We start from the raw sequence: 18,302 nt of genomic DNA on the forward strand, positions 1-18,302 counted from the left end.
TGGAGGGGGCAGAAGGGGGAGGGGGGCAGAAGGGGAGGGGGCAGAAGGGGAGGGGGCAGAAGGGGAGGGGGCAGAAGGGGAGGGGGCAGAAGGGGAGGGGGCAGAAGGGGAGGGGGCAGAAGGGGAGGGGGCAGAAGGGGAGGGGGCAGAAGGGGAGGGGGCAGAAGGGGAGGGGGCAGAAGGGGAGGGGCAGAAGGGGAGGGGGCAGAAGGGGAGGGGGCAGAAGGGGAGGGGGCAGAAGGGGAGGGGGCAGAAGGGGAGGGGGCAGAAGGGGAGGGGGCAGAAGGGGAGGGGGCAGAAGGGGAGGGGGCAGAAGGGGAGGGGGCAGAAGGGGAGGGGGCAGAAGGGGAGGGGGCAGAAGGGGAGGGGGCAGAAGGGGAGGGGGCAGAAGGGGAGGGGGCAGAAGGGGAGGGGGCAGAAGGGGAGGGGCAGAAGGGGAGGGGGCAGAAGGGGAGGGGGCAGAAGGGGAGAGGGCAGGGGAGGAGAAGGGAGGGGGGGGAGGGGAGGGGGAAGAGAGGGGGAGGGGAGGAGGGGGAGGAGGGGAGGGGGGAGGGAGGAGGGAGGGGAGGAGCGGGAGGGGAGGGGCGGGAGGGGAGGGAGGGGAGGGGCGGGAGGGGAGGGGGGGAGGAGGGGGAGAGGGGGGAGGGGAAGAGGGGGGAGGGGAAGAGAAGGGGATGGGGAAGAGAAGGGGATGGGGAAGAGAAGGGGATGGGGAAGAGAAGGGGATGGGGAAGGTGAGGGGGAGAAAGGGGATGGGGAGGGGGAGCAGAAGAGAGGGGATGGGGAGACAAAGATAGGGAGAGAAGGAGAGAAGAAGTGGGAGATTGAATGGAGGGAGAGCAGGGGAGGAGGGGAGAGAGGGAGGGGAGAGAGGGAGGGGGATAGGTGAGGAGGGGGAGTGGGTGAGAGAGGAGAAAGATGAGGAGAGAGAGGGGATGGGGAAAGTGGGAGGAGGGGAGAGGATGTGGGAGAGAGAGAGAGGAAGGACAGAAGGGGAGAGAGGGTGGGGAGAGAGGAATGAGAGGGGGGGATGGAGATGGGATGGGGAGAGAGGGGGAGGGAGAAGAAGAGAAGGGGGAGTGAGATGGGAAGGAGAGGTGATACCGGAAAAAGGGGATGGGGAGAAAGGGGGAGTGAAGGGATGGGTAAAGAGAGGGAAGGTGGGGGAGAGTCAGTGGAAGGAAAGGGGGGAATGGAGATGGAGAGGGGGCAGTAGTGAGAGAGAGGGGATGGGGAGAGAAAGGTGGTGAGGGGTTTGGGAGAGAGAGGAGAAAGCTGAGGGAGAAAGAGGGGAGAGAAGGGATGTAGAGAGAGGAGGAGAAAGAAATAGGGAAGAGAGAGTGAAGGGAGATGGGGAGATGGAGAGGGGAGAGAGAGGAATGGCAGGATGGAGGGAGAGTTGGGAAGAGGAGATGGTGGGAGGGAAAGGAGTGGGGTGGGAGAGTCACAGAGGAAGATAGAACAGATAGAGAGATGAGGAGATAAAGAGGGGTGAGAGGGATGAAGGAAGACAACAGAGAGGGATGGCAAAGGAGATGGGTCGGGAGGGACAGGGCAGGAGAAATAGATAGAATAGATGGAGAGATAGATGAGGGGGTTGATGGGGAGAGCAAATCAAAAGGGGAGAGTTAGAAAGGGAGAGGGCCGGAAAGGGAGGGATGGGAGAGGGGCGGAGTATGGGGGGAGGGAGGGAGGGAGGTAGGGAGATGGTGAGGTAGAGATTGTAGAGTGGAGAGATGGGGAGAGACAGGAAGAGGTAAAGGTATAGAGGGAGGGAGAGATGGATATGATGGGAGAGAGAGAAAGGGGAAGGAGAGGGGAAAGAGAGAGGGGAAAAAGGGGAGGGGAGAGAGAATGGGAAGGAGAGACAGAAGATGAAGGAGGATGGGAGGCATTGGGAGGTGGGGGTGAATGGAGGGGTGATGGGGAGGGTGGGACAAGGGAGGAGGAGAGGGTCAGGTTGAACCAGACACAGGTTGAAAAATAGAAAATATAGGAGTTCATAGACTTCTGTTAGATCATAGAATGTGTGTGTGTGTGTGTGTGTGTGTGTGTGTGTGTGTGTGTGTGTGTGTGTGTGTGTGTGTGAGAGAGAGAGAGAGAGACCATGTTTACAACATGGTGGAACAGCGCACACACCTGCTACAGACAGTGCACTGCCTCAGACACATCCGGCCTCTCATGCTCTCTGCAACAGGCTGATATGCTTGCAATCTCGCATGCTGGCATGCACGCAAGCCCAGGTACGAACCTCGACCTGCGCTCAGGGAACTGACTTCCTGCTGTGGCCAGTGACATGTAGAGATTCGACTAGGACAGAGAGAGAGAGAGAGAGAGACGTAGGCACAGAGACATGGTGAGACCCTAGGGAGATGTGGTGGGGGGGGGGTGGGGAGGGAAGGGAGGGTGGAGATAGAGAAGGGAGTCAGAAAGGGTGGATAGAGAGAGAGGAGGGAGAGAGGGGTGGAGAGAGGCAAGTAGAGGGGGGAGAGAGGAGGGGTGGAGAGATGCAAGTAGAGGGAGGGGGAGAGAGAAGAGGGGTGGAGAGAGACGGAGACAGGGAAGGGGATGAGATGGGAAAGAGAGAGGGTGAGAGAGGGAAGGGGGAGTGAGGGGGAGCGAAAGTGGGGGGGGAGATGTTGGAGGGGGAGATGTTGGAGGGGGAGACAGGGTGAGGGGGAAGGGTTGAAACTGGCTCATCTGAGGCAGAGTATACAGGTTTGACAACAGGAAACCCACATCCTGCCTGAAACTCCTGCGGGGCAGTGACAGGGAGACAGACTGTGCCCCAACACGGAAGTGTGTGACGGGACAGGGGGAGTGGGAATCACTCTGTGTCCAAACCCAGGAGTGTGTGACGGGCTGGGGGTGGGGGGGAAAGAGGGAGCTTCACTCCACCCCACCTGGGAATGTGTGATGGGACAAGGGGGAGAGAGAGCTTCACTCTGGATCCCACCCCGGGAGTGTGTGACAGGACGGAGGGAGAGGGAGCTTCACTCTGTACCCCAACCCAGGCATATGTGACAGGACAAGGGGGAGAGGGAGCTTCACTCTGTGCCCCAACCCAGGCATATGTGACGGGACAAGGGGGAGAGGGAGCTTCACTCTGTGTCCTACCCCGGGAGTGTGTGACGGGACAGGGGGAGGGAGATTCTCTCTCGCTGTGTGCCCTATCCTCTCTGACTGTGCTCTCTCACACTCGACCCTGACCTCTGCTCTCTCCCTTCTCCATCCCAGGACCGGGGCCAGGAATACGTGGGATTTGCAACACTCCCAAACCAACTCCATCGGAAATCGGTGAAGAAGGGATTTGATTTCACTCTCATGGTGGCAGGTGACCTCTCACCCCTTCCCAGACCCTCATCCTGACCTCTCACCCCTCTACCTGACCTGTCACTCCTTGCCCCTGTCTTCTTACCCATCACCGTGACCTCTCACCCTTTTCCCCAAACCTCTAACCCCTTCTCGCCAACCGCTCAGCAATATTGGATTGTGAAGGGTAACAATTTATATGAGAAGGGGGGTTGAGGAAGGTATTAAAGCAATGTTTCACGAGGATTTAGACAGATCCCGTGGATGGGACGGGTTTAGAGGGGTAGGGGCCGGTTGAACCAGTGTGGGTGGGACAGATCTGTGGATGGGATAGGTTTAGAAAGAGAGGGGAAGGTGGGACTAGTGTGGATGGGATGGGTTTAGAGGGAGAGGGGCAAGTGGGACCAGTGTGGGTAGGACAGATCCATGGATGGAATGTGTTTAGAGGGGTAGGAGCAGGTGGGACCAGTGTGGGTGGGACAGATCTGTGGATGGGATAGGTTTAGAAAGAGAGGGGAAGGTGGGACTAGTGTGGATGGGATGGGTTTAGAGGGAGAGGGGCAGGTGGGACCAGTGTGGGTGGGACAGATCAGTGGATGGGATGTTTAGAGGGAGAGGGGCAGGTAGGACCAGTGTGGGTGGGACAGATCCATGGTTGGGAGGGGTTTAGAGGGGTAGGGGCAGGTGGAACCAGTGAGGGTGGGACCAGTGTGGATGGGACAGATCCATGGATGAGATGGGTTTAGAAAGAGATGGGGAGGTGATACCAGTGTGGCTGGTACCAGTGTGGATGGGACAGATCCATGGATGGGATGGGTTTAGAAAGAAAGGGGAGATGGGACCAGTGAGGGTGGGACCAGTGTGGATGGGACAGATCCATGGATGGGATGGGTTTAGAGGGGTAGGGGCAGGTTGAACCAGTGTGGGTGAGACAGATCTGTGGATGGGATAGGTTTAGAAAGAGAGGGGCAGGTGGGACCAGTGTGGGTGGAAACAGTGTGGATGGGATGGGTTTAGAGGGAGAGGGGAAAGTGGGACCAGTGTGGGTGGGACAGATCTGTGGATGAGATGGGTTTGGAGGGGTAGGGGCAGGTGGGACCAGTGTGGGTGGGACAGATCCATGGATGGAACGGGTTTGGAGGGGTAGGGGCAGGTGGGACCAGTGTGGGTGGGACAGATCCATGGATGGAACGGGTTTAGAGGGGTAGGGGCAGGTGGGACCAGTGTGGGTGAGACAGATCCATGGATGGGAGGGGTTTAAAGGGGTAGGGGCAGGTGGAATCAGTGTGGGTGGGACAGATCTGTGGATGGCATAGGTTTAGAAAGAGAGGGGGAGGTGGGACTAGTGTGGGTGGAACCAGTGTGGATGGGATGGGTTTAGAGGGAGAGGGGCAAGTGGGATCAGTGTGGGTGGGACATATCCGTGGATGGGATGGGTTTAGAGGGGTAGGGGCAGGTGGGACCAATGTGGGTGGGACAGATCCATGGATGGAACGGGTTTAGAGGGGATGGGGCAGGTGAGACTAATGTGGGTGGGACAGATCCATGGATCGGAGGGGTTTAGAGGGGATGGGGCAGGTGGGACCAGTGTGGGTGGGACAGAACCATGGATCGGAGGGGTTTAGAGGGAGAGGGGCTGGTTGGACCAGTGTGGGTGGGATATTTGGACAGATTGATGGATGAAGCTATGAGCTTCTATGACAGGCCTTCTGCGCTGCTCCTGGGAGAGGATCAGTGAGGTACAGGAACCCCAGGAAATAACTCACCCTCTCCGCGCCCCACCTCCCCACCCGTCTGAACCAGAGACGGGATCACCTTCCGCAGCATCTCTACTATTTCACATCGACCTCACCCCTCTACCCAACTTCCCTGGGAGCAGGGAGACACGGTCAGGAGTCTGCCTGGGAAAGGGGATCGGCCCAGGTTGGGGCAGTTTCACCAACACCAATGCACTGTCCTGCAGGAGAGTCGGGGCTGGGAAAGTCCACACTCATTGACAGCCTCTTCCTGACAGATCTGTACAAGGAGCGGACTCTTCCTGATGCCCAGGGTAAGGGCGGCGTGCGAGTGTGCGTGTGTGTGCGCGTGTATGGATGTAAGTGGATGGAGTGTGTGTGTTAGAATGTGAATGTGTGAGCGTTTCTGTGTGTGTCAATTTGAGAGCATGTGTGTGCGCACATGTGTATGTTTGATAGAGTGTGTGTTTTTGTGTGATTGTGTGCGTGTATGGGTGTGTAAGCGTGTGTATGTGTGCACACGAGTGTGTCTATGTGTGTCAATGTTAGTGCACATGTTCGTGCTTGTGTGTGTGTGTGTGTGTGTGTGTGAGGGGCTTTGTGTGGGGAGTGTGAGCATGAGTGTGTGTGAGCATGAGTGTGTGTGAGAGAGAATGTGAACTCACCCTGTGCCCCATCTGACAGAACGAGTCACCAAGACGTTGAAGATCACACGACATGGGGTGGAGATCGAGGAGCGCGGGGTCAGGGTGAAACTCACCGTGGTCGACACACCTGGGTTCGGCGACGCCATCGACAATTCTGACTGGTGAGGAAAGTGGTATCCAACCCCTGGGTCCATACTACCCACCCCCACCCCCACTCCCCTTCCCCCATCACCCCTGGGGTAACCACTCGGATCAGTAGTGGAGAGGGTCAAGAATGTCAAATTCCTGGGGGGGTCAACATCTCCGAGGATCTGTCCTGGAACCTCCATGTTTTTTTAAAAAAAAAATTATTTTTCACACGATAAACCATATTGACCAAGATACATACAGACATTTTTTTTCCTTGAATATATACAGTGTCATTTTCTCCCCCTTTTTCCCCCTCCCTCCCCTCCCTCCCTCACCCGCTTCCCCATTTATTTGAAGTTCAATCTATAAGATACATTAAACCCATTAAACAATGTTGTCACTTAATAAAAATAAACAAGAAATTTTACTGAGTCAGTTCTTTTCGTTATCTTCTCCTTCTGTCATTTTAGGTGGTGGAAGTCCATGGTAGGATTTCTCTATTGTGTTTCATGTATGGCTCCCATATTTGTTCGAATATTGTGATGATATTTCTTAAATTATATGTTATTTTTTCTAATGGAATACATTTATTCATTTCTATGTACCACTGTTGTATTCTCGAGTTATCTTCTAATTTCCAGGTTGACATAATACATTTGTTAGGGCTATCATAACAAATCTTTTTTGTGCTCCATCCAAATCAAGTCCAAATTCTTTATTTCTTATATTACTTAGGAGGAAGATCTCTTTGTTTTTTGATACATTGCTTTTTGTGACTTTATTTAATATCTGGTTTAGATCTTCCCAAAATTTTTCCACTTTCTCACATGTCCAAATTGCATGAATTGTTGTTCCCGTTTCCTTTATACAGCGAAAACATCTGTCTGATACTGTTGGGTCCCATTTATTTAACTTTTGAGGTGTGATGTATAGCCTGTGTATCCAGTTATATTGTATCATGCGTAACCTCGTGTTTATTGTATTTCTCATAGTTCCGGAGCATAACTTCTCCCATGTTTCATTCTTTATCTTTATGTTTAGATCTTGTTCCCATTTTGGTTTAGGTTTACCGTTTGTTTCCTCATTCTCCTTTTCTTGCAGTTTGATGTACATGTTTGTTACAAACTTTTAAATTATCATTGTGTCTGTAATCACATATTCAAAATTGCTTCCTCCTGGTAACCTCAGACTGTTTCCCAATTTGTCCTTCAAGTAGGTTTTCAGTTGGTAGTATGCAAACATTGTATCGTGAGTTATATTATATTTATCCTTCATTTGTTCAAAGGATAATAATTTATTTCCCGAAAAATAATTTTCTATTCTTTTGATCCCTTTTCTCTCCCATTCTCTGAAGGAAAGGTTATCTATTTTGAAAGGGATTAGCTGATTTTGCGTCAATATTAGATTTGGTAGTTGGTAATTTGTCTTATTCCTTTCTAGATGAATCTTCTTCCAAATATTGAGCAGATGATGCAATACCGGTGAATTCCTACGTTGCACCAATTTTTCATCCCATTTATATAGTATATGTTCAGGTCTCTTCTCCTCTATTTTATCTAGTTCTAATCTGGTCCAATCTGGTTTTTCCCTTGTTTGATAAAAATCTGATAGGTATCTTAATTGTGCGGCTCTATAATAATTCTTAAAGTTTAGTAGTTGTAAGCCTCCTTGTTTGTACTATTCTGTTAATTTATCTAGTGCTATCCTCGGTTTCCCCCCTTTCCATAAGAATTTCCTTATTATTTTCTTTAACTCCTTGAAGAATTTCTCTGTTAGGTGAATTGGTAATGACTGAAATAGGTATTGTATCCTTGGGAAAATGTTCATTTTAATACAGTTTATCCTTCCTATCAGTGTTAGTGGTAAGTCTTTCCAATGCTCTAACTCGTCTTTAAATTATCATTCATTAATGAAAAAAATTACGTTTATATAGATGGCTGAGATTTTTATTTAGTTGTATACCTAGGTATCGCATTGCTTGTGTTTGCCATCTAAATGGCGATTCTTTCTTGAACTTTGTGAAATCTGCATTATTCATTGGCATTGCTTCACTTTTATTTGCATTGATCTTGTACCCCGATACTTCTCCATATTCCTTCAATTTCCTATGTAATTCTTTTATTGATATTTATGGTTCTGTTAAGTATATTATAACGTCATCTGCAAATAGACTGATTTTATATTCCTTGTCTTTTATTTTTATCCCTCTTATTTTATTTTCTGTTCTTATCAGTTCTGCTAGTGGATCTATAGCTAACGCGAACAGTGAGGGGGATAGTGGACATCCCTGCCTTGTTGATCTGCTTAAGTTAAATTGTTTTGATATATATCCATTTACTGTCACTTTTGCCAATGGCCCCTTATCCAATTTAATCCAATTAATATATTTCTCTGGTAGGCTGAATTTTTGTAGTGCTTTGAATAAATAATTCCATTCTACTCTGTCAAAGGCCTTCTCTGCGTCTAAAGCAACCGCTACTGTTGGAGCTTTATTTCCTTCTACTGCATGAATTAAGTTAATAAATTTACAAATATTGTCTGTTGTTCGTCTTTTTTTAATAAATCCAGTTTGGTCTCTATTTACTATTTTTGGTACATAGTCGGCTAATCTGTTTGCTAATAGTTTAGCTATTATCTTATAATCTGTGTTAAGTAAAGATATTGGTCTATATGACGCTGGTGCAAGTGGATCTTTCCCTGTCTTTGGTATTACTGTAATTATTGATGTTTTGCATGAATCTGGTATGTTTTGCGTTTTATCAATCTGGTTGATTACTTCCAGGAGGGGAGGAATTAATAAATCTTTAAATGTTTTATAGAATTCTATTGGGAATCCATCCTCTCCTGGTGTTTTATTGTTCAGTAGTTTTTTTTAATATCTCCTGTAATTCGTCTATTTCAAATGGTTTTATTAATTTCTTTTGCTCCTCTCTTTGTAATTTTGGTAGTTCAATTTTAGTTAGAAATTCATCTATTTTGTCTTCTTTCCCTTCGTTTTCAGTTTGATATAGTTGCTTCTAGAATTCCCTGAAATTTTCATTGATCTCCGTTGGATTATATGTAATTTGTTTGTCCTTTTTCCTTAATGCCAATACCATTCTTTTAGTTTGTTCTGTCTTAAGCTGCCACGCTAGAATTTTGTGCAATTTTTCTCCTAGCTCATAATATTTGTTTTGTCTTCATTATGTTCTTCTCCACCTTATATGTTTGTAGTGTTTCATATTTTATTTATTTGTCTGCCAATTCTCTTCTTTTAGTTGTATCTTCCTTTATTGCTAATTCTTTTTCTATATTTGTTATTTCCCTTTTCAACTGTCTGTTTCCCAACTGTAGTCCTTCTTCATCTTAGTTTCATAACTTATTATTTGCCCTCTGATGAACGCTTTCATAGCATCCCATAGTATAAACTTATCTTTCACTGATTCTGTATTTATTTCAAAGTACATTTTAAGTTGTCGTTCAATTAATTCTCTAAAATCCTGTCTTTTAAGTAGCATGGAGTTTAATCTCCATCTATACATTCTTGGTGGGATGTCCTCTAGCTCTATTGCCAATAACAGGGGTGAGTGGTCCGATAATAGTCTAGCTTTATATTCCGTTTTTCTAACTCTGTCTTGCATGCGAGCTGATAACAGGAATAGGTCTATCCTTGAGTATGTTTTGTGTCTACCCGAATAATATGAATATTCCTTTTCCTTTGGGTGTTGTTTCCTCCATATATCCAAAAGTTGCATTTCTTGCATCGATTTAATTATAAATTTGGTTACTTTCTTCTTTCTGTTAGCTTTTTTTCCAGTTTTATCCATGTTTGAGTCCAAATTAAGGTTAAAATCCCCTCCTATTAGTATGTTCCCTTGCGTATCTGCTATCTTCAAAAAGATATCTTGCATAAATTTTTGATCTTCTTCATTAGTTGAGTATACATTGAGTAAATTCCAAAATTCTGAATATATCTGACATTTTATCATTATATATCTCCCTGCTGGATCTATTATTTCCTCTTCTATTTTGATTGGTACATTTTTATTGATTAATATAGCTACTCCTCTGGCTTTTGAATTATATGATGCTGCTGTTACATGTCCTATCCAATCTCTCTTTAATTTCTTGTGTTCCACTTCAGTTAGATGTGTTTCTTGTACGAATGCTATATCAATTTTTTCTTTTGTCAGTAAATTTAGCAGCTTCTTCATTTTGATTTGGTTATGTATTCCATTAATATTTACAGTCATATAGTTCAACATAGTCATTTCATACTTTGTTTATCTTTCCTTTCCGTTTCCTCATCACCACCTTCCCTTCTTATCCATTTCTGCTTTCTTTTTTTGAACACATTATAAGACAACATTTCTTTTTTTTTGAAACTTTATTTAAAGATTTTATTACATGAATAAAACAAAGAAATTACATTTAAAGAAAAAATAAAAATGAAGTAATTATTGCAACACAACATTAATTACCTAACTTAAATCAATCTAACCCCCACCATTTATACGACCACTAAAAAAAACTATATATATAAAACCCGACCCTTCCCCCCAAAATAAAGAGTGAAGAATTAATAAAGTTAGTAATATTATATATAAAAAAACACTCACAAACAAAAGAAAATAACAAGTAAAAATATTAATTGAAAAAAGTTATCAAATCTAAAATGTCACACATAAAACATATTTAAATCAGACTTAATGGCAAGTACTTAATAAATGGAGTCCACTTCAACTTATAAAAAGACATCTTATCTTGAATTGAAAAAGATATCTTTTCCATAATTAAACAAGACTTCATCTCTAAATACCATCTATCTAAGGTTAGTATATTTCTATCTTTCCAAGTAAGCGCTATACATTTCTTAGCCACTGCTAAGGCTAAATAGATAAAAGAAATCTGATAATCATTTAAGCTTAAATCGATTAATGATTGCATATTCCCTAATAAAAATATATCAGGATCTAATACAATATAGATATTATATAAACTATTAAATATAGATTGAATACCTTTCCAAAACTGTTGCAATCGATCACAAAACCAAACTGTATGTAAAAAAGTATTAGCCGCCTGATCTCAACGAAAACAACAATCTACCTTACTAAGACCAAACTTTTTTAATTTCTCTGGTGTTAAATATAATTGATGTATAAAATTATAATTAATCATCGCTAATCTAGCATTAATCAATTGCCGAATACTATTCTGACAAATTTCCATCCAAGCTTCTTCAGCTATTATAGAACCTAAATCTTTTTCCCATTTCAACTTATCTTTATCCCAATCTGTCTTATTTTCATTTTCTTGTAAAATACAATACAAATCAGATATATACCCCTTTTTTGGTATAGAAAGTACATATTTCTCAAAACTAGTTTCAGGCAATAAAATCATATGTTGGCCACATACCTGTTTTACAAATGATCTTAACTGATAATATACAAATACAGAATTTTCACTAATACCAAATTTCCTTTGTAATTCCTCAAAAGAACAAAGACATCCTTCAAAAATCAATCTGATAAATTTTTTATTCCTTTCCTTTCCCATTGTTTCAAAGTAATATTGAAGACTGTAAAAGGAACAAGTTGATTATTGTATAATGGCAACCGCCCAGACCATTTATTTTTAAGCCCCAATTTATTAAGTTTACTTGTCTATAAATTCAATAAATGTTTCAATATTGGTACATCATAAGTTCATAATAAATTTTTATTCCATCGAAACAAAAACTCATGTGGAAATTTTTCTGAAATAACTGCCATTTCTATCTTTGCCCAACTAGGTGGGTCCTCTGTATTCATTAATGCACTAAGAAATTTAAATTGAGCTGCCTCATAATAATATTGAAAATTCGGTAATCTCAAACATCCAAATTGAAAATCCCACATCAACTTTCTCATTGCTACCCTCGGAAATTTTCCCTTCCATAAAAAATCTCTAACTGCTTTATACAAATCCTTAAAAAAACTTTTTTTTTAAATAAGGAATTGATTGAAACAAATACTGTATCCGAGGAAAAATATTCATTTTTATAGTGTTAATCCTCCCCAATAAACCTAAAGGTAAATCCTTCAATCTAATCAAATCTAACTTGATCTTTTTTATTAAAGGAAGATAATTAATTGAATATAGATCTTGATATTCTGTATTAACATTAATTCCTAAATATTTAATTTGTTTAGTCCATTTCAAATTTATAATATTTTTATATATTGAATAATCATCTTTACAAATTGACAAAATTTAACTTTTAGCCCAGTTTACCTCATAACCAGATAATTGACCATAATTTTCTAAAGATTCTTGAATTGCTGGTAAAGAAATATCAGGATCCACCAAATATAATAAAACATCATCAGCAAATAAATTAATCTTATATTCCTCATTCAAAACTCTTGTACCCTTAACATTTTCATTTTGACGTATTAATTGTGCCAAAGGTTCAATAACTATAGCGAATAAAGCAGGTGATAATGGACATCCTTGCCTAGTAGACCTTGTTAAATCAAAGGATTCTGAAATCTGTCCATTGGTAGCAACTCTAGCCTTTGGACTATTATATAAAGCCTTTATCAATCCAATAAACGAGGAACCAAAACAAAATTTTTCAAGTACTTTAAATAAAAACTTCCATTCCACTCTATCAAAAGCCTTTTCTGCATCCAACGAAACCACTATTGGATAATTCATTTGAGATTTAGATTTGTTTATCAAAGTTATTAAATGCAAAATATTATCAGACACATATCTATTTTTTTATAAATCCTGTTTGGTCTTTATGTATTATTTTAGGTAAATATTGAGCTAATCTATTAGCCATAACTTTAGCTACAATTTTATAATCCACATTTAACAATGATATTGGTCGATAAGAAGAAACCTATAAAAGATCTTTATCTTTTTTTGGGTTAATTGTAATTATAGCATTAGATTCAGGTAATTGAAAAGTTTTATAAATTTGCTGTATTACATCCTTATAAATAGAAGATATATCAACATAAAAAGTTTTATAAAACTCTATAGAAAACCCATCTTCACCAGGTGCCTTTCCATTTGGCATATCTCTTATTGCCATTTCAATTTCATTTTCTGTAAAAGATTTATCCAACTCTTGTCTATCTTCTTGATTCAATTGTGGCAATTTAATATTTTTCAAAAAAGAATCTTCAGCTACATCTTTACATTCTGAAGTATATAGTTTTTTATAAAAATTACAAAATTCCTCATTAATTTCTTTTTGTCTAAAAGTAATACCCGATTTCTTTCTAATTGCTGGTATAATCCGAGATAATTGTTCTTTTTTCAACTGCCATGAAAGAACTTTATGAGCTTTCTCACCCCATTCATAAAACTTATGTTTAGTTCGATTCATTAAACATTCAAACCGATATGTTTTTAATTCATTATATTTAAATTTTAAATTAGTTAACTGATTCTTTTGCATTTCAGTAGGATTTTTTTGAAATTATTTTTCAGTAACAGCTATCTTTTTCTCTAAATCTTCAATCTCTCTAATTCTCTCTTTCTTTACTTTAGAAGCATAGCTAATAATTTGACCTCATAAAAAAGCTTTCATTGCATTCCATAAAACAAAATGACTAGAAACAGAATTAATATTATTACTAATAAAAACCTCAATTTGTTTTTTTAAATAACTAATAAATTATGGTTTTTGTAATAGCATAGTATTAAATCTCCATCTTGGGGTTCTCTGAACATCTTGTGAACTCTGATATTCTAATAATAGTAATGAATGATCTGAAACCAACCTTGCCTTATAATCCACAGATATAACTCTATCTTGCAAATGCGTTGAAATTAAAAAATAATCAATTCTTGAAAAAGAATTATGGCGTGAAGAATAAAAAGAAAAATCTTTCTCTGTAGGATTAAATCTTTGCCAAATATCAACTAAATTCAAATCTGTCATCATATTAGTCACTTGTACTGCCATTTTAGATTTCTTAATTGCTCTTGGATACTTGTCCAATAAAGGCTCCAATACCACATTTAAATCTCCCCCAAACATCACATTAGAGTTTGCTTGTCCAAGTAATAAAGACATATCCACAACAAAAGCTGTATCCTCAACATTTGGAGCATAAACATCAAGCAAAGTCCAAACCTCGTTAAAGATTGTACAATTCAATTTTAATAATCTTCCACCATTTTTCTCTTCATTCTGTAACTGAAATGGTAGATTCTTGTGCACCAAAATTGCCACTCCTTTTTGCCTTTGAATTAAATGAAGAATAAAAAACTTGTCCAACCCATTCACGTTTAAGTTTCAAATGTTCCTTATCCGTTAAATGAGTTTCCTGCAAAAAGGCCACATCAACTTTTAGTTTTTTTAAGTATGCAAGTACTTTCTTACGCTTAATAGGATTATTTAAACCTTGAACATTAAGAGAAGCAAACTTTAATTTAGACATTTCTTACAACAACAGAACAAGAAAAAAAAGAGAAAAGAAAAAAACCCCTCCCCTTATCCCCTCTTAAAACTACAACAAAAAAAATTTAAAAAAAGAATTTTTTTTTTAATAATAAAAAGAAACTTCACTCCTTAATCCAAAAATTAATTTAAAAAACAGGTAAGAGGTTATGACTACCTCCTCCTGTCTAAACCGCACAATGCGGTAACTCCCACAAGATATTGGGTGTGAGATAACTCACACGTAGCTGACGACTTCTGGAAAATGATGCCCACCCAGTTCCCTCTCCTAACTCCCCTCTCACATAAAACTATCATCATTATCTAAATCTTCTCGAGAAAGAAAAAAAAATTTTTTTTAATTTAATCAACTTTGTCACTTCGACCACCATTGCTTCCATTTCTTCTTGAAATTCGATTCCCATCTTGCGTCTCCACTCTCTTCGGAGACCGTGGAGGACTACGTCGTTCCTGGAATTGTGTAATTGGTAACGATTGAGCAAAGTCCATAGCTTCTTTAGGATTGTCAAAAAATTTTGGTTGATATCCATCCTGAAAAATCTTCAATACTGCAGGGTATCTAAATGTTGCTTTATATCCTTTTTTCCATAACACTTCTTTCACAGGATTAAATTCATGTTGTTGAGACATAATTTCCTGACTCAAATCTGGATAAAAAAAACACAATTGTTCTGGACCATCAAAGGAGATCTGCTTTGTTGAGCATTTCTAATAGCCACACGCAAAATTGTCTCTCTATCATAATAGTTTAGACAACGGACCAGAACAGGTCTTGGGTTCTGTCCTGAAAAAGGTTTTCTTCTCAAAGCTCGATGAGCACGTTCCAGTATTAAACCATCCGGGAACTTATCTTGTCCTAAAACTTGAGGGATCCAATCAGTAAAGAATTTTCTTGGATCTGGTCCTTCTATATCTTCTGGCAAACCAATAATTTTTATGTTGTTTCGTCTAGACGGATTCTCCAAATAATCAACCTTTTTCGCAAAATTTTTATTCTGAATTTGTAAAGTTTCAATTGTTTTATTTACATCTTGTATTTGGTCTTGTACCTCAACTATACCTTGGTCACAAACATCAAGTCTTTCATTTGTTTCAAGCTTAAAAGCTCCATAATCAACCATCTGTTGAGTATTAATATCCACCAAGGTATTAAGCTTGATATTGACTAGAACCAAAGATTTACCTAGCTCTTTGATTGAAGAAGATAACTTAAATTCTTAATAAGCATATCAACTGGAATAGATTCAGGTACAATAGGATCCTGCTGCTTCTGAATAACCAGAGGGTCTTCTAATCCTTCCCTTAGTTTAACTGCTTTTCTTGCAGTATGACTCTGTGTAGAAACCCCTGCCACAACCTCCTCAGCAATATCAGAAGACTGGTATTCAGGGTTACCCATATTACATCAAGAGCCTTCATTACATTGGGATCAGTAAAAGTCTTCATAACTGGTGGTGCATTTCGCAGCGCCACCACTACATCAATCAGTGAACGTCTCTTTAAAGTCGGGTCTTCAGCTGGCGGCATCCCAGCTGTTTCAGCTGTCAAAAGTTCAGTGACAGCGCTCATAGCGGGCGTTGATTGAAATACACGCGCCTGGCTAGCCCTTTGTTCCAAAGGCTGCTGGGCACCATCTTTAAAGAGCCCTACCGATACAGTGCGGAGCTCCTTTGCCGAATCCTGCACTTCTCCTCTTGGATCCATTTCACGCTGAGTCCTGGCTTCTTGTAAACAGGTAGGCTCAGATAACTTCGGGAAATGTAATTTCTTAACGATCTGTTTCCGTTTTCTTTTACTTTTTTTCAGCAATTGTACCATTAGAAGCTAGTTTAACACCTCTAACTACATAAACTTTTTTAAAAGTTTCAACAGGCACTTGTAGACAAAACAATAACAAAGAGTCAGGAGAGGACTGGAAGGCACGTCTGTTCCTTACGCCATCTTGCTATGCCCCCCCCCCCCAGACAACATTTCTAAAACATAAAATATTTCCACTACTCTCATATCTAAAATTCCTTTAACCCCAATAGTCCCTCCCCTTTCTGAGTTGCCCTTTGTCCCTTGTCGGGCAACCACATCTCCCCTCTCCATTTGGATTTGCGAATCCGCTCGCAAGCGTCAACTGATTTCGCAGTGACTGTTATTCTTCCCCACCCAGCCCCCCAGAAAAGATTTTAATCTTCATATATAACAAAGGTCACTCTCTTAATTCCCTCCTTACTTCCTTTCTTCCCTTTCTTTCCCTTCTGAGTTCTTACTTATACTCTATTTATATATATATAGTTTGTTGTCATTTTTGTTCTTGTTACATCTCTTCATCTCTCTGTCTGTTTTGTAGTTGTTCTGCAAATTTTCGTGCTTCTTCCGGATCCGAGAATAGTTTGCTTTGCTGCCCCGGGATAACTATTTTAAGTACCGCTGGGTATTTTAACATAAATTTATAACCTTTTTTCCATAGGGTCATTTTTGCTGCATTGAACTCCTTCCTCTTCTTCAGGAGTTCAAAACTTATATCTGGATAGAAAAAAATTTTTTGACCCTTGTATTCCAGTGGTTTTTTGTCTTCTCTTATTTTTTCCATTGCCTTCTCCAATATATTTTCTCTTGTTGTATATCTTACGAATTTTACTAGAATGGATCTTGGTTTTTGTTGTGGTTGAGGGGCTAATGTTCTGTGTGCCCTTTCTATTTCCATTTCTTCCTGTAATTCTGGTCTTCCTAGGACCTTGGGGATCCATTCTTTTATAAATTCTCTCATATTCTTGCCTTCTTCATCTTCCTTAAGGCCCACTATCTTTATATTGTTCCTTCTATTATAATTTTCCATTATATCTATCTACTGAGCTAACAGCTCCTGTATTTCTTTAACTTTTTTTTCAGATTCTTCTAATTTCATTTTTAAGTCATTTACTTCCATTTCTATGGCTGTTTCTCGTTCTTCCACCTTGTCTACTCTTTTTCCTATATCTGTCATGATCATCTCTAATCTATTCACTTTTTCTTCTGTACTTTTTATTCTTCTTTTTATTTCACTGAATTCTTGTGACTGCCATTCTATTACTGTTTCCATATATTCTTTAAAAAAAAATGTCCATGTACTTGCCCTTCCCTTCATCTTCCATTTCTCTGTGTTCTCCCTCCTCTTCTGAGTCCACTCCAGGATCTGTGTCCTTTACCTCTGTCTCTTCTGGTTTTCTTGTTGGATTGTTTGTTTTATTTTGTTGGGTATTTTTGGTCTTCTTATTATTATTAAAAGTGTCTTGGTGTTGGTCTTCTTCCTCTGGGTTGGTCATTTGTTGTTTCTTTGATTTCCTATTTTTATTCTCTTCCTTCTTGTTCCCATTATTTTCTATGTTTTCCTGTTGAGAGTCTTGCTGTTGTGTTATACTTGTCTGTTTTGGCTGTGGAGATTTACTCCTCAGCTGGTCCCCCCTCCCGTCGGCGTTGTTTTTGTCTTGTGCATCGCATGTGCGTGATGATTCACGCATGCGCACTTGCGCACTTTTGTTTGGTTCCGTGAGCCATTTTTGTAGTCCTGAGTTCAGGGTTTCCACTGACCTGAGGGAGCGCGCTTCTCTCTCCATGGCGGGCCTCCTCGTACCGGTAAGGCCTTCACCTTCCTCCTCCGACGTCCGTCTTTCTTTTCTTCCCGTTGTTTTTGATTTTTCTTTCTTTGCTGCCATTTTCTCCACACTTTTACTTTCACTTTGTTATGGTTTTTATGTTTGTGCCTTTGTTTTTTCTCTACATTTTTTTTACTTTTCTGGAGGGGGCTGGAGTTCCCCTACCGGCCACTACTCCATCACGTGACTCCCGGAACCTCCATGTTAATGTAATCACTGAGAAGGCTTGCCAGCAGCTAAACTTGGTGAGGAGTCTGAGGAGATTCGGTCCATCACCGAAGATTCTCGGAAACCTCTACAGGTGGACCATGGAGACCATTCTGGCCAGTTGCATCACTGCCTGGTATGGGAGATTCAGATTTCAGGTTTATTGTCAGAGAACATACATGACAGCATATCCAACCCTGAG

At 41.2% G+C, this 18,302-nt stretch overlaps 2 protein-coding genes across 6 annotated transcripts in view; one reads left to right on the plus strand and one right to left on the minus strand.

Moving 5' to 3' along the window:
- The window catches only part of LOC138756767 (glycine-rich extracellular protein 1-like), a 97,838-nt gene extending 94,416 nt beyond the window's left edge, over positions 1-3,422 (minus strand). The window contains exons 1-3 of the mRNA XM_069923152.1: positions 3,211-3,422; positions 2,973-3,113; positions 2,140-2,364 (exon numbers count right to left, since the gene is read on the minus strand). Of these exons, the coding sequence (XP_069779253.1) occupies positions 2,140-2,364; positions 2,973-3,113; positions 3,211-3,422 (578 nt within the window). The remainder of the gene's footprint in view (positions 1-2,139; positions 2,365-2,972; positions 3,114-3,210) is intronic.
- Positions 2,144-18,302, plus strand: part of LOC138758226 (septin-5-like) — a 28,827-nt gene continuing 12,668 nt past the window's right edge. Inside the window, exons 1-4 of one of the 5 annotated variants that reach the window (XM_069926857.1) lie at positions 2,144-2,243; positions 3,238-3,334; positions 5,276-5,362; positions 5,733-5,856. In XM_069926857.1, the coding sequence (XP_069782958.1) occupies positions 2,220-2,243; positions 3,238-3,334; positions 5,276-5,362; positions 5,733-5,856 (332 nt within the window). In that variant the 5' untranslated portion in view covers positions 2,144-2,219. The other 4 variants (XM_069926860.1, XM_069926856.1, XM_069926859.1 and 1 more) reach the window with 4 other exon arrangements.

This window comes from Narcine bancroftii, chromosome 3 (genome assembly GCF_036971445.1).
Source record: "Narcine bancroftii isolate sNarBan1 chromosome 3, sNarBan1.hap1, whole genome shotgun sequence".
Taxonomy (NCBI): domain Eukaryota; kingdom Metazoa; phylum Chordata; class Chondrichthyes; order Torpediniformes; family Narcinidae; genus Narcine; species Narcine bancroftii.